Source organism: Musa acuminata, chromosome BXJ2-9 (genome assembly GCF_036884655.1).
Source record: "Musa acuminata AAA Group cultivar baxijiao chromosome BXJ2-9, Cavendish_Baxijiao_AAA, whole genome shotgun sequence".
Lineage (NCBI taxonomy): Eukaryota > Viridiplantae > Streptophyta > Magnoliopsida > Zingiberales > Musaceae > Musa > Musa acuminata.
Window position 1 is genome coordinate 2,981,629 of NC_088346.1, and position 14,295 is coordinate 2,995,923.

A 14,295-nucleotide genomic window follows, 5' to 3' on the forward strand; every position below is an offset into this window, starting at 1 on the left:
TGATGTGTTCGGCGACTTGCCCCTTCTAATCATCAATCTGCGAATCCGGCCACGGGTGCATGTGCAGAGCCGACCGGTGTATCTGTCATATCCATGGTCGGAAGCTGCTTCCCTCCCACGGTGGTATTCATTCCCATGTCACGGAGCCATGGCCACAAACCAACGGAGGGATGTTTCTCTCCCCCATCACGTCAAGCAACGCAGCGGCAGGTGCATGCTCGGTGAGGTCAGCCACCATGGCTTGCCGGTGCACTGCTTTGCCCACTCTGTCTCGCTTTCCGCCCACATGTGGCCTACACCGGCCGGCGTCGCCTCCGCAAAGGCAGCCCCATCTATCCCATGAATTCTGCGCAAGGTTTGATGCGCGTACTCCTCTCCGCCCCAAATCTCCGTTCCGACCACTTTTGGCCGAGCTTGCAGGGCGCACTCACTCGTCACGGAGCCAATTTGGCAACTCGATTCCTGCCGCTAGATCCGGTTCGATCGTGTTGGGGTCGATCATGAACCGGATTAGCTTATCTTACTCGATCTCACTTGCTTCCATTGTTGGAGAAGGGCAAGGCAAATCCACACGCATTATTACTATGCTCCGTGTTCGACAACTGGTCATCCTGCTCATGGCTACTGCACGTCTCCCCGCTGTACTAAACTTGCCCAACATGCATTGTGCGTGCCGCCAAGCTTATGTTTCCCCACCAAGTCGACACGGATTCTAATCGGCTCGATCGAATCCAACCACGAAACCCATATCCATAGCATTAATTGAAGGGGTTCATCCCGCACCTTATCCATCCTAGTTTGATTGGTTTGACCAATCATAACACCGGCTATAAATATTTAAGCTCGGCATCACCGTCTTCTATAGCTCGAACTCCAACTTCTCGGCCATGGGAAGCCACGGACGGGGTTGGGTGAAGGGGAGCGCCATCGGAACTGGTGCCTTCGGCGTCGTGCACCTCGCCTTGGACGAGTCCACCGGCCACGCTTTCGCCGTCAAATCTGTGAGCCTGAGTTCGTCCCCTGTTGCCTCGGTCCAATCTTTGGAGAGGGAGATCCAAATCCTCAGGTCGCTTCGCTCTCCCTACGTCGTCGCTTACCTCGGCGACGACACCAGCCAGGAGCCTCGTGCCGGCGCGTGCCGGAACCTGCACCTCGAGTACATGCCCGGCGGCACGGTGGCGGAGTCGGCAGCGGCGGCGAAGGCCAAGGGTCTCCCGCTGGACGAGATCCAAGTGCGCGCTTACGCGCGGTGCGTGGTGCGAGCTCTTCGTTACCTCCACGACGTCGCCGGGGTCGTGCACTGCGACGTCAAGGGCCGGAACGTGCTCTTGGGGCGGGACCGGCGTGTGGCCAAGCTCGCGGACTTCGGCGCAGCGGTGAGGATTGCGGACGCGAGCAGGGGAGGAGACGGGCGGGGTTGGGTGCGCGGGACCCCGCTGTGGATGGCGCCGGAGGTAGCGAGAGGGGAGCGACCAACGCCCGCGTCGGACGTGTGGTCGCTCGGGTGCACCGTCATCGAAATGGTCACGGGTGGACCGCCGTGGCCCGACATGAGGACCAACGACGCTGCCGGAGCTATGCTCAGGATAGGCTATGGCGGCGAGACACCGGAGTTCCCAGCTCGGCTGTCTGACGTCGGCCAGGACTTTCTCGCCAGGTGTTTCAGGAGGGACGCGACCGAGCGGTGGACGGCGGAGCAGTTACTGCGGCATCCTTTCTTAGCCAAGGAAAGCGTAATCACCGACCCATCTCCGAGAGGCGTTCTCGAGTGGGCAAACACGGAATTCCATGATGACGACGATGATTCCATCAAAGAAAGATGCACTGTTAGTTCTAGTTACGATCATCAAGCCGAGGAGATGATGAATTGCGCAAGAGGAAGAGTGAGGGAATTGGCTTTGGACGGAGGTGCCTTTGGTTGGTGCAGTGATGGTTGGGAGCTCATCTGGTGCTCTGAGACAGAGGAGGAAGAGATCGTTGTGGAAGGGATGTGCGAAGATCGTTCGAGCAGCGGCTGGTGGGAATCGGGAGACGGGAACGGCAGCGCCGGTGAGCCAAGTGAGGGTGGGTTGTGCAGTGGAATGAGACGCTCTGCTTCTTGCAGCAGCTGCCGTAGTCGTCTTTGTTGGCGCCGGTGTTACTGCCGTAATGGTGGTTTGGGCTGTCAGCATGTGCTTGGAATGGGGAAGAGTTTGGTCATTGGGTGTCATCACTTGTCGTCACTGATAAATGGCAATACAGTTCTACATTTCCTTTTCTTCTCTCTCTCTCTCTCTCTCTCTCTCTCTCTCGTGGAGGCTAAGAAGGTTAGGTCTGATGAGTTCAGTCTCAGATCACTGTGCATGCCAACTTTCTTCTCCCCTAAAGCGCGTGGCGTGCTGCCACTTGCACATACGGTGCAGAAGGAAAGCAACCAGAGATGACTTTTTTGTCGGAAATAAAATTGCATACCATTAATGTTCCCGTTCTGTGCTCATCATAACCATAATCTCTCCAACATCCAAAATATTCTCTCCTGTTATCCAATCTCAATATATATATGTAAATCTTTTATATACACCGTTTCGATTAACATTAATCTAAGAAAATTAGGATTATTATTATTATTATTATTATTTAAGAATTAAAATATTTAATATTAATATATAATTTAAATTTTTATTAATTATTTTATCATTAATAATTTGAGTTTTATTAGATTAAATAAAAGGTAGATATATATATATATATATACCATAAATTCTCAAAGTATATAGAAATATAAATATAAATATATAATTATATTGCGAATTATATGCAATAAAAAAAAGGGGGGGAAAGGCGCTTTGGCTTTGCTTTAAAGCCAGCCGTCGCGCTCTCTCTCTCTCGCGACTGTCACTCCATCGGAAGTTCTCTTTTACCTTCCATGACGAGCACCCACGTGGATCGCCCGGAGGAGGAGGAGGCCGCTGCCGACGCCGGCGAGGAGGAGGACACTGGCGCCCATGTATCACCCATAGTCCGCCTAGAGGAGGTCGCGGTCACCACCGGCGAGGAGGACGAGGACTCCCTCCTGGACCTGTATCTCCCTAACCCCTCCCTCCTCTTCTCCCGATTCCTACTGAATCGTGGTTTTTGGGGCGCGATCTCGATCGGTTCTTCTGCTGCCGTTGCAGGAAGGCGAAGCTGTATCGGTTCGACAAGGAGGGGAATCAGTGGAAGGAGCGGGGCAGTGGGAACGTGAAGCTCCTGAAGCATAAAGAAACCGGAAAGGTTCGGCTGGTGATGAGGCAGGCCAAGACACTCAAGATCTGCGCCAATCATCTTGGTCTCTTCCTCTGACGTTTCTTATTGCTTGAAAGATTCAGATTTCAGATGGATCTATAAACTCTTCTTTTCCCCCTTTTCTGCAGTTGTTCCGTCGATCAGGATGCAGGAACATGCCGGGAACGACAAGTCGTGCGTGTGGCATGCGATGGACTTCTCGGATGGGGAGCTGAAGGAGGAGATGTTTGCGATTCGGTTTGGATCGGTCGAAAGTGAGCCTCTTCTTCCTTATTTCTCGACGACATACCAATTAGAAATGCCTAATGTTGACCTTTGCTGTACCTGAAGCAAATGACCTAAATATCGATCCATGGGTATATGTCCCTTTATATTGTTTTGCTATCTTGGCTAATATTTGTTGTGCACAATGAAAGCATAGTTATCAGAATACTCCTAACTTAACAAGTTTCTTTTTTTATTTGTTTTAGAGGGTATTTATGCTAATTGTGAATTAGGTTAAGGTACTAAGGAAAACGACATTTCCTTCCTCTAGCCATCTCTCCCCTCTCTTCCTCATCTCCCTTCACCCTAGTTGTTCTTGTTCCTAAGGTCATCTTATCATCTCTTCTTATTATACTTCATTGATGTTTCGTCGTAACTTTCATCATACATGTTATATCTATATCAATATTCTTGTTTAAGTAATTGAATTGCATATTCAATTTTTTTACTTTTGTAAGATCATCACGTTTCATTTGATATGGATAAAGTTTTTTCTTTATAATATTGGTTGATGTTACTGTTTTTATCATATTCTTTATGACCCAAGTTATATTTTCATTTGTCTAAGATTGTGTTTATTTTCTTATTAATTTTGGTATTATAGATTTTTATTACATATAATTTTGAATTATTTTATATATTTTAAAAAATTTTTAATCAAACATGCATCCAGACTAATTGACCTAAGGCCTGGCTGGTTCACTTTCCAGTTCGGATATGATAGCTATGGCACAAAGAGTTCCTGCTACATTGGTATTGAAATTTCATCTATCATCGAAGTGGATAGGTTGGTTAACTAGATGTAACATAATATATCTACTTTGAGCTTTTCATTCTATGTATATTATATAAAGAAAATGGTCTCTTTTGTACCATCATGATATCTACTTTCTGCATTTTGAATGATATATGAAATTTGTCAGAAGAATCCTCACCTTTACCTGTACTATTTAATGCCAATATTTACATATTCTGTTCCTTATGTCATCAAATTATTGGTTAAAATGACCTTTCTGCCCCATTTCCTCTTAACTTTGTTTTCCAGCTGCTTGTGAGGACAACCTGCCTATTAACTAATGTTATACCATTTTATCATCTTCAAAATGATAGGCAAGTGCGTGCAAAGAATATCTGTTTTTTTTTTCACCTCTAGGAAACATTATTGTTTCTTTTGTTAGGCCACTTTTGAATAATGAAAAAAAGATCTTTGTAGGCCACACCAAGGCAAAAGAAACTTCCCATCTTTTCTGGCATAGCTCTCCTGCTTTCATCATCTAGACTTGATTGAAATGATTCTCTCTCTGCATTACTCCTGCAAACCGTGATGTAGTACTGGTTGAATTGAATTGTTCTTTGTCACACACACACACGGGACTTAATGAAGCCTTTCGAGTTTTCTCATCATGAAGTGCTTGAATATATTTTTCTTGTGATGTTTTTTCAGTCTTTGACAACAATTATATGGGATGGATGGCTACATGAATCTTTTTCTACCATTGAGATCTATTTAGGGCAACACCACTAGTCACACTCAAACTTTTTCTCCCTCAACTGCATAGTTTTTGCACTTGCAATACTTCGCCTCTATGTCTAAAGTCAATGTCAACCTTTTTTAATCAGACTGTAAGAAGTTCAGGGAGATGGTTGAAGAAATTGCTGAATCAGTTGACAAGATCGAAGAGGAAGAGAGCAAGGATGTATCGTCAGCTGCCAGCCTTATAGAAAAGCTGACTGTGAGCGAAGACAAAACCGAGGGAAATACCACAAAAGAGGCAGCTAATGCTGAAGACGAGAAGAAAGAAGTTCATGAAGAGAAGCAAGCAAACACCAAAGAATCATATTCGGCATCTTAGGTCTGGCCAATAACCGCCCTCTCAATGGATATAGTGACTATGTTTTTCCTAAACTCTGCAGCAAAATGGAGCGGCTGCTTGCCTATATCGTACAGCCTATATCGTGGTCGAATGGTCTTCGTTCTGGATTGTAATTTATAAGATGTAGTTTTGTTTGTAATTTCCCCTACTTCATTTGTCAAGGAGTTTTGGCTGTATTTTGGTGATTCCGTCCTACCTAAGTGAAACATGGAAAGTGTGGTGATGTTTGTCGAGATGGATTTGCACCCACCCTCCATTGTTTAGTTTGCTATGGTTCGAGTACTTGTGCATCATCGGGTTTAATCATCTATTCGATTCTTGATTCAATTTCTAGAAGAGAGAGAATTTTCTTGATTCCATTTGTTGTAGATAAATCGATTAATTTTTGCCGAGGGTTCCTCTGCTTGGGTTTAGAGATCCCTGCGATCGCAGCTCGTGATGTGTCTCTGTGACTCTTTCTTCAAATCATATTCTCCGGCCGTAAACTAAACCGAGTATTGTGACATCTCAGTTCAGTCGCAGAACCCAATTTTGTCCTCCTCGATTGGATTTATTATAAGGGGGTTGATAGGTAGATGATGCTCCATAACTTGATGAAATCCTAGACGTCCACATCAGCAGTAGAACTTAATTGATTCATGATAAAGGGGTTTGATCGTCAATCAGACACATTGGACTGATACCATACACTGATGCAATCCTGGACGTCTAGTCATCCTAACACACCAATTGGAGTCTCTCGTCTCATCGTGATGGATTGGTAGAGAAAATAATTCTCTAAGGTTTCGGTGTTGTTGTTGGTAGAGGATTAAGTCAGCATAACAAAGTCTCATGCAACTCTTCCAAGTCCAAGTAGGGAAAGCAGGGTATACATAAAAAGCCAAGCCACAAGTGAAATCTACCCATGTCAGGAGATTTTGCTACTGATTAATCCTGGAGATGGTAAAACTAGTTCATCTCGGTCTGTTTTGCTACACCCAGTCCTGTTGTTTATGCACCTCACAGTGCAAATTTCACAGATTCTATCAATCAAATGCCCGGTTATCTCATTAATCAGTCACCAATGGCCAATTTGGACCTAAACCTATATGAAATATTTTGACTTAACCATTTACACACATCTATAAATTGGTTTCTCATTTCATAATAAACAATTGTTGTCATATTAATCTGCTGTTTTATGCTCATCTTCACTCAAGATTGGAATCCTAGTTGTCTTTCACTCTAAAAGCAATCTGTTCCTCTGCCTATTGCCATTGCCAAACCCCACAAGAAAAATTTTGGGTTCTTATTCTTCACTACCTTATCCACAAAGAGAGTAAGAGTCTTCATTCATTAATTGTATTATTTGCGTCCCGAATATAAGCAAACAATATTACTCCTCAGGGAAAGAAAAGCAAAAGCATAGTAATGATGCTCTAGGCATAACACAAAACATCCTAACATAGAAAGGATCTAGGTGAGAATTTTCAGTAATAGTGAAAGAATGTCTTTTCTGAGCTGATTTCGGGTTCTAGCATTAGATGCTCAAATAAATCTGAATATTAAAGATACCGAGAAATCAAAATATATACAATCTGAGCAATAAAAACAAAAATATTTAGAAAGATGATAAGGAAAGCATGTGCGTGAAGTAAAAGCTGAAAAGGCAAAGTGCAACATAAAGAAACCATGATGACGTACCCGCATTTCGCCATCAGATAGCCTCCACTGGAAGTGAAATATCAATAAATTGTGTAATTAACATAGACAAACAAGTTGGATCATAGATTTATGCTCAAGTGCTCTAAGCCCAAAGTGCAAGTATAGACATCGAAGCAGATCCAAGGACTAAAGCCACATAACATGCCTTCTTCAACTGAGAACTCGAAGACATGGCCTTGTTGTGGAAGAAATCTACAGCTATTAGATCAACAAGTGCCATATATATTAGGACGCCTGCAGAAAGAGAACCTAGCAATCCTTCTGATATCAGGGCATTTGGGTTGCTGTCGTCGTAGCCAGTCATATAGAAAACAATCATTCCCAATATTATCCCCATTGGCGTAGTCACTGAGAACATGAGGCACATGTAAGCCACTGTTCCGAAGCCAAATCCAGCCTGTAAAATTTATTACCATAGATCAGTCAGCCAGAAATATCTGTAGCATAACGACATAGTTCAACCAATCATTTGCCGATGGTTCAACTATGATTGTAGAACCACATACATCTAGATGCCCAATGTTTGATTTTCATGCGATATAACTGATTGATGCATATGGATGCTCAATTATGAAATACACACACTTCTGAGACAAAATGGATATAAACAGAATTTAGTGGAGGTCAGATAACTACATCACAAAGAGGATACAATATACAAGAAGTGGAACTTGGCCGGGTGGCATTACACCTACAGTTCTAATCAGAAACATTCTTTGCAAGTGGATAAGTGGGATGAATCATCTTCTTTTCTTATCTATGGGTTAAATGAAAAGTTAAAGTGCCTTCCGCATCGGTGTAAATACAGAAAAGTTTCCCTTGTGCAACGACAACTAAATCCAGCAAACAAGAAATGCCCAGACAGTACATGTTACCGAATTAGAAGAGTGGAATTCCAGTTTGCTGTATATAACTTAATACCACAGCATTTAATTATCGTACGACTTTGTCTTCTAATTGTCATGCTAATCATCATAATAATCAAACAAAATCATATGGATCTATATTGGCAGTGCCTAAAGCATGAACCACTGGTTGCCCACTGCAGAATAGTGCAGTGTAGAAAAAGTTAGAGCTCTCTCGTCTGTGCACTGATTTAAAAGAGGATCGGGCTGTGTGTTCATCTAGTCACGCATCACTATACTGAAAAAGGCATGCTTTTTAGAAATAACAATTAGCCAGAAAGTGTGCTGACATATCAAATAGACTGGGGGTAAAATTCTATGCTATATGGTAGAGTAGAGAACATATAATTTAAATTGGGGGTAAATTTTGTAAGGGCTCTATAAAGATTATAGGTTTAAAGTTTGCATCCGACTAAGCAGTTAAATTTTGGAACAGTTTAAAATTTTAGGGTTTAGAATGGAAGGATGCCAAAAATAAAGTCACTACTGATGACCGAAAGACTTAAAGCAAACACTTTGACGGCATGAACTCAAGAAGCAACCAGGAAGAAACAGCCAATTGATCTGGAAAAATGAGATCTATGACCATAAATCTGAAGCAAAGGGCACGATTTCTTCACCTGAGCGATGCATCCGCCGAGCCCCAACCCTTCAAAGATCTGGTGGAAGGCAAGGGCTACGACAAGCGGCCTAATTGCGCACTGGTTCTGCGACATCCCCATCGTCACCCCGATGATCACGGAATGGAACACAATCCCAATCTCCAGCACCTGCGACACCATCCTCTGCTTCAGCTTCGCCAGCCTCTCCTCCTCGCTTCCCTGATCCCCTTCCTCCTCCTCCCCCTCCTGCTCGTCCGCTACTCCGTGGTGCCCGTGGCACCCACCCATCGCCACCGCCGACACCGACGCCGCCGCGGGCTTCCGCTTGCCCTCCTCGAGTTCGACGGGCTGGTACTGCTGCTTGCCGGCGGAGCCGGCAACAGCGTGGGAGGTGGCAACGACGTCGACGAGGAGGGCAAGGAGGGCGCCGATAAGAGTGAGGAGGCCAGAGAAGGGAAAGTCGCGCCAGGGATGGCGAGCGGCGACCTGGCAGTCGGCGAGGGCGTCGAAGGCATCGGGGAGGACGTGGACGAGGGCGGTAGAGAGGACGACGCCGGCAGCAAAGCATTTGATGAGGAGGAGGGCGCGGCCGTAGGCGGGCTTCCCCTCGAAGACGCGGGCGAGGACCACCGGCGACGAGATCCCGACGGCGCTAGTCACCAGGATGATGCCGATGGACACCAGCTTGAGCTGCTGCGCCGCCGCCCCGTTGCGGCACCACTGGGCGCGGCTGGCGTCACCGACATCGCACCCCGACATGACGACTCCCCAAGTCTCTCCCCCCCCCTCTCTCTCTCTCTCTCTCTTCGTCGCTGCCTCCTCCTCCTTCCTTCTCGTGTCGCAACTCGATCCTCAAAAGTCTCAGTTGGTCCGTTTTGTCTTTGTCTTCGCTTGCGATGGTAAAAGGGACCGCGGAGAGGGGCGGCCCAGTTGTCATTGGAAGTGGGCCCGCAAGTGACGCTGGGTTTAATGAGAGTGGAGACCGCTGATGTGCGAAGTGCGTAGCTGTGAACTGCGTCGAAGTGGCCACTTCCGTATACAGAGGTGTGTGGTTGTGCGGAACCCATGGCGATGCATTGACCCACTATTATAGTCTCTCACACGGTGGCGTCGATTAGTGTATTGATTTCGTTCCTCTTCTTTGCATGATAGACACATTTACCATATGGGGGGTTGACGGGTGATGTAGCGAATTCTCGATCGACTAATGAATTCGTGCCGCGTGTAAACTACATATCATTATCCCGTCATTAACAAGAAGAAAAAGAATAAGTCGAGAAAAAGTAGGAGGATGCGAAGAAAACGATGAAAAGTCTATCGTAAATCAAATATCTTGATTTAACCATAATGTTTTGATTTTTTTCTTTATACTAAAATTTAAATAACAAATATTCAATATTTTAAGTTGAGTAATATTATTTAAAAAAAATAAAAAAAAAATAAAGATTAAATGAATAAAAAATAAACAAATATTATCTTAGAAAGGAATTCCTTTCTTTGGTTTCTTATAACCTAACGAGTAACCAAGAAATTAGGTTCCTGTCTTTTCTAAAAAAAATAAAATTTTCTTTAATTCCTTCAATTATTTATTTTTTTTAAATTAAAAATATATTATAATTATTAATGTTATATGTAGTTTCTAAATTTTTTTATTTTTCGTAGTTGTAATACTCGATTTCTATTAGACTTCTACCATAATTGATTAAAAATATTATTTTCTTCCTAATATGATTTTATCTTTTTAATTTATTGTTATTTATTATGTTTTAATGAATCAATACTAATGATTAGATGTTTTGAATATAATTTCATGTATAATTCAAAATTATGAGAATTGATTATAAGCCGTATATTAGGCCTAGTCAGCAAGCTAAGCCTAGCCAATAAGTCAAGCCTTAACTAGTAAGTTAACTCGACCCAACCTATTTTGGGATTAGTGGGCCATTAAACATGGTGATCGAATAGTTTCTTCATTTATTACCGAAATAAATGTATCCCCACTTTGGAGGGTAAAAGATATCGCTCTATTTGGGAGTGTAATATGAGCTTATTTAATTCCGCTGTCAGGAAAATACAAACTTATAACAGTTGATTTAATTTATAGTTAACTTATATTGATATGATGATTAACCTTGGATATATATTTTATTTACGGTTAACTTATTTATAGCAGTTCCTACTCTCGTTCACAAAAAAAAAAAAAACGATTTTCAAAACAATCCTCCGTTAGCACTAAAGTGAATTCTAATAGAAAAAAAAAAAAAAGGCTATCCTCTACCACTAAATAGAGTTAGTTGGATTTTATTTTTGAGAATAAAATATATGACTATTTTTTACTTTTATTTTGATGAATAAATAATTTATAATAAATATTTATAATATATAAATAAATAAATATTTATTTATTTAGTTCTTAATGTACATTTTGAAAGATGTTATGATCCAATAATAAAAAAAAAGCCCATGTGATACAAAATATACTTACAAGTAATGTGATTCTTATGAAAAAAAAAACATATTTGATCTTCATCCACATACATATACATATATATTAAAAATTTAAAAAACCAAAGTTTAGAAATAACCTATTTGCCTAAAAAATTTTAATATCCCATATACATTCATAAAAATATTTTTATACATTAAATATTTAAATTATTTACATATATATATCACTCCTATTAGGAGCCATCTAATGAATTAGCATTAACCATTAATGATCATGATTATCAATGAGTTTAAAAAATATCAACAATATTACATTCCTAAAATATCTGTTAGAAATTGTTTGACTCTCCATTTGGTGTAACTCAATTTAGAAAGAAAGAAAAACAAACAAATAGACATACATACATAATCTTTTGGGATTATAACCCAATACAATTTAAGACATCAATAGGCAACTGAGATCTCTTGCAAGTTAAAAAGCTAATAGAGCCACACGTCTCACATTACTCTTCTCTGAGCAACAAAACATGGTTTGTATAATCACCGTTAGCATTTAGAACAACTTATGTGAAGGCCTACTAAAGCTAAAAACGACCCACTTGCTTCACTTTTCACAACAGCTTTCTATGATCATATCCTCCTTGTAGAACAAGAGAATGATCTTGTTGAGTTACAACAACTGAACATATTAAACTGCCGTCTTTAGCCTTTATTCCCCAGAAGATGATTGAGATTTATCCCTTTACATCGGAAGAAGCCGGGGAAGCCACTTTCTTTTAAGGATGTTGGCATTCCTGAAGCTTCTTGAGAAGAGATACATTAAGGACAAGAAAGGAAGAGGACTGCTATAATCAGATGAAAACTTACTACAGTAATGCTTGTAGATATGCATTACATTCCCTCACCAATCATGACACAAATGTAGGCCAACCTTCAGAATAACATAACTCTGTTACCTGAATTAAAGAAAGCATCCGGCTTTTAGAAACCACAGCTAATGGCTAGATATATATTGCAGGAGAAGTACTCAAGCAACTTAGAGGTACAAGTTTTCTTGGCCACACTGATGGCAATAGAAGATGAAATTTACAAAGTAATCCATGAATAATTATAAAAAGACAATAAAGGAAAATAATCACTAAGATTCCCCTTGAATTATCATCATGACTTAATACTTCCTACAAATGTGGATCTAAAAATGGAAGGTTTGCTTTATAATATTAGTATGGCTATTCAAGAATGTAGAAGACACCCTATATGAATCTGGTACCAGACAACTCACCATTGAATGGAGAATCATATACTAAGCCCATGTTGGGGAGGATCTATTTACATGCCCATATCATGGAACAATAAAAGCTACAATCAGCTCATATGATCAATAAGAGGGTTAGGAATTAACTTCTTCGAATTGACTTGACCACTTCAAATGACATAAACAGATATTGCCTTCCAAAATTATTCCTCACCACTAAACTAAAGAGAAGTATAAGATAAAATATTACAGTCTGGAAGCAACAACTGAAATAATCGAGAAAAGCTGCTTAGTTGCTATCCAGCTTTGAAAGACATGATAAGCTTAATAATAGGCATATACCAACTCAAGAAGGTGATTATAGCAAGTTTTAGCATGAACTAGTGAGCATTTCCCAGCATAACAGATGAAGAGGACATTTGACCTTAAGCAAAGCAGATCGCTTTGAACAGCACCTGCCAGTGATACCTTTGTTTTTGCTAAGGTTGCCTTTGTGAAATTCTCAAAATAATAGCTTGACTAATTTTTTAATTTGAATTTTAGAAGATATACACATAAAACATTAGTTTGATAGTAGTGTATCAGATCTACTTGTTAAGGGTTGAAGCTAAAACATCAATCTAATGGTATTGCACCAAATGCACTTATCAAAACATTGATCTAAGGCTAAAGTTGCCTTTGTGAAATTCTCAAAACAATGGCTTGTCTATTTTCATTATTTAAATTTTATAAGATACACACATAAAGCATTAGTTTGATAGTGGTGTATTAGATCCACTTGAAGGGTTGAAACTAAGACAATGGTCTAATGGTAATGGACCAAATCCACTTATCAAAAAATGAGGGTTCTATCGATAGCCAGGTCTAGAGATCAAATCCTGTTTTCACTAGTCATTTGTAAAAACAATGATTTCAACTACCATATTTAATAATATTTAAATAATGCTTCCTTAGCTTTAGTTTGTTCTCCAATAGCCCATTGAGTTGGTATCTCGGCATATTAGGATAAACAAGACAATGTACCTTGAGCGAAGTGGTTATAAGCATGTTGACTACCTCTTATGAACATCTTAAATATGTGGAATGAAATCGATTCCACATATTTTTTCTTCTTTGTAATATAAAGGATTCTAAGATCAGAGGAACTCAAACTATTCCAAGTTGCTATGAGAATCAGTTGTTTCTTTTGAAGATTGTTGTTACCTTCTCACTCATGATCCCCAAATCACTTTTTGTTAAGAAAATTAATAGCCATTAACCAAAAAAAAGGTAAAACATATGCAAGTTAGGTTCGATAAATAACGTTGTAGTAAATCTTGCATCGAATGATTTGGAATTATTATCAAATAACTACGGGACAACGATCATCAAATAACTATTGGCCAAAAGCTGAAGACTGTGGAACAGGGCTTTGAGGCTGGTGTAGCTGAAGAGCAGTACCGATAGCATCTCAAAGTTGGATTTGCAATATACACCAAAGAGCTATTGCAACAAGGGAATACGAATCTTTTGAATCAAAGGATTCGATTCCATATTACAGATTCATGTGTGTCAAAACCAACCTTCCAATTGCAAGAAATCCTACTTCAAAGAAGAAACAAAACGCCGGCTCGATCGAAATCGCATTCCAATAAGCTATCTGCCGAACTGAAATCGTAACATATTACCTCGTAATCGTCCCCCACGATCGCCCTCGGCGGCCGTCCCATCCCTCGACTTCTTCTCCTCGTTATCTCGCCCAAAAGAACACCTCCGATCCTTATTCCCGAGTCGCTTCTCTCCGCCTCTGATCGGTATCTCGGCACTGTCAGTATCCCCGTCTTTGTTCGATTATGTTCCCCCAACCGAACTATCCTACACCACCGCTGGTCTTGCTTTGGTACTAATTACGTTACGTGTATCAACTTCCTGCTTTCTGATTGGACGAGTGATGGGTCCCAGGGGACTTTACGGCTTCTCACGATTCCAGTGGTGGGAAA

The 14,295-nt window shown here is 41.3% G+C and overlaps 3 protein-coding genes and 1 long non-coding RNA gene across 4 annotated transcripts; 2 read left to right on the forward strand and 2 right to left on the reverse strand.

The window, feature by feature from the left end:
* Nucleotides 1–23: 23 nt before the first annotated feature.
* LOC135623947 (mitogen-activated protein kinase kinase kinase 18-like) lies at nt 24–2,452 on the forward strand. Its single transcript, XM_065127416.1, has one exon. It carries the CDS (start codon nt 888–890, stop codon nt 2,421–2,423), a length of 1,536 nt encoding a protein of 511 aa, XP_064983488.1. The 5' UTR covers nt 24–887; the 3' UTR covers nt 2,424–2,452.
* A 405-nt stretch (nt 2,453–2,857) lies between these two features.
* Nucleotides 2,858–5,635, forward strand: LOC103996945 (ran-binding protein 1 homolog b). The gene is made up of 4 exons (XM_009418022.3): nt 2,858–3,060; nt 3,156–3,307; nt 3,393–3,518; nt 5,149–5,635. The coding sequence occupies exons 1-4, from the start codon at nt 2,906–2,908 to the stop codon at nt 5,379–5,381; spliced, it is 666 nt and encodes a 221-aa protein (XP_009416297.2). The 5' UTR covers nt 2,858–2,905; the 3' UTR covers nt 5,382–5,635.
* A 1,428-nt stretch (nt 5,636–7,063) lies between these two features.
* LOC135622506 (zinc transporter 6, chloroplastic-like) lies at nt 7,064–9,429 on the reverse strand. Its single transcript, XM_065124414.1, has 2 exons — nt 8,632–9,429; nt 7,064–7,503 (listed from the first exon to the last, which is right to left on the reverse strand). Exons 1-2 carry the CDS (start codon nt 9,370–9,372, stop codon nt 7,189–7,191), a joined length of 1,056 nt encoding a protein of 351 aa, XP_064980486.1. The 5' UTR covers nt 9,373–9,429; the 3' UTR covers nt 7,064–7,188.
* Nucleotides 9,430–11,526: 2,097 nt separating this feature from the next.
* LOC135622508 (uncharacterized) lies at nt 11,527–14,120 on the reverse strand. The gene is made up of 2 exons (XR_010491070.1): nt 13,984–14,120; nt 11,527–12,017 (listed from the first exon to the last, which is right to left on the reverse strand). It is a non-coding gene; the product is annotated as an uncharacterized LOC135622508 (long non-coding RNA).
* Nucleotides 14,121–14,295: the final 175 nt, after the last annotated feature.

Excerpts from the sequence above, each read along its gene's own strand:
- LOC135623947 (XM_065127416.1), top strand. The coding sequence starts at position 888 with ATGGGAAGCCACGGACGGGGTTGGGTGAAGGGGAGCGCCATCGGAACT.
- LOC103996945 (XM_009418022.3), top strand. The coding sequence starts at position 2,906 with ATGACGAGCACCCACGTGGATCGCCCGGAGGAGGAGGAGGCCGCTGCC. Across the intron at positions 3,308-3,392 it reads GATCTGCGCCAATCATCTTG|TTGTTCCGTCGATCAGGATG; the intron begins GTCTCTTCCTCT and ends CCTTTTCTGCAG. Across the intron at positions 3,519-5,148 it reads TCGGTTTGGATCGGTCGAAA|ACTGTAAGAAGTTCAGGGAG; the intron begins GTGAGCCTCTTC and ends TTTTTTAATCAG.
- LOC135622506 (XM_065124414.1), bottom strand. The coding sequence starts at position 9,372 with ATGTCGGGGTGCGATGTCGGTGACGCCAGCCGCGCCCAGTGGTGCCGC. Across the intron at positions 7,504-8,631 it reads TCGGCGGATGCATCGCTCAG|GCTGGATTTGGCTTCGGAAC; the intron begins GTGAAGAAATCG and ends TAAATTTTACAG.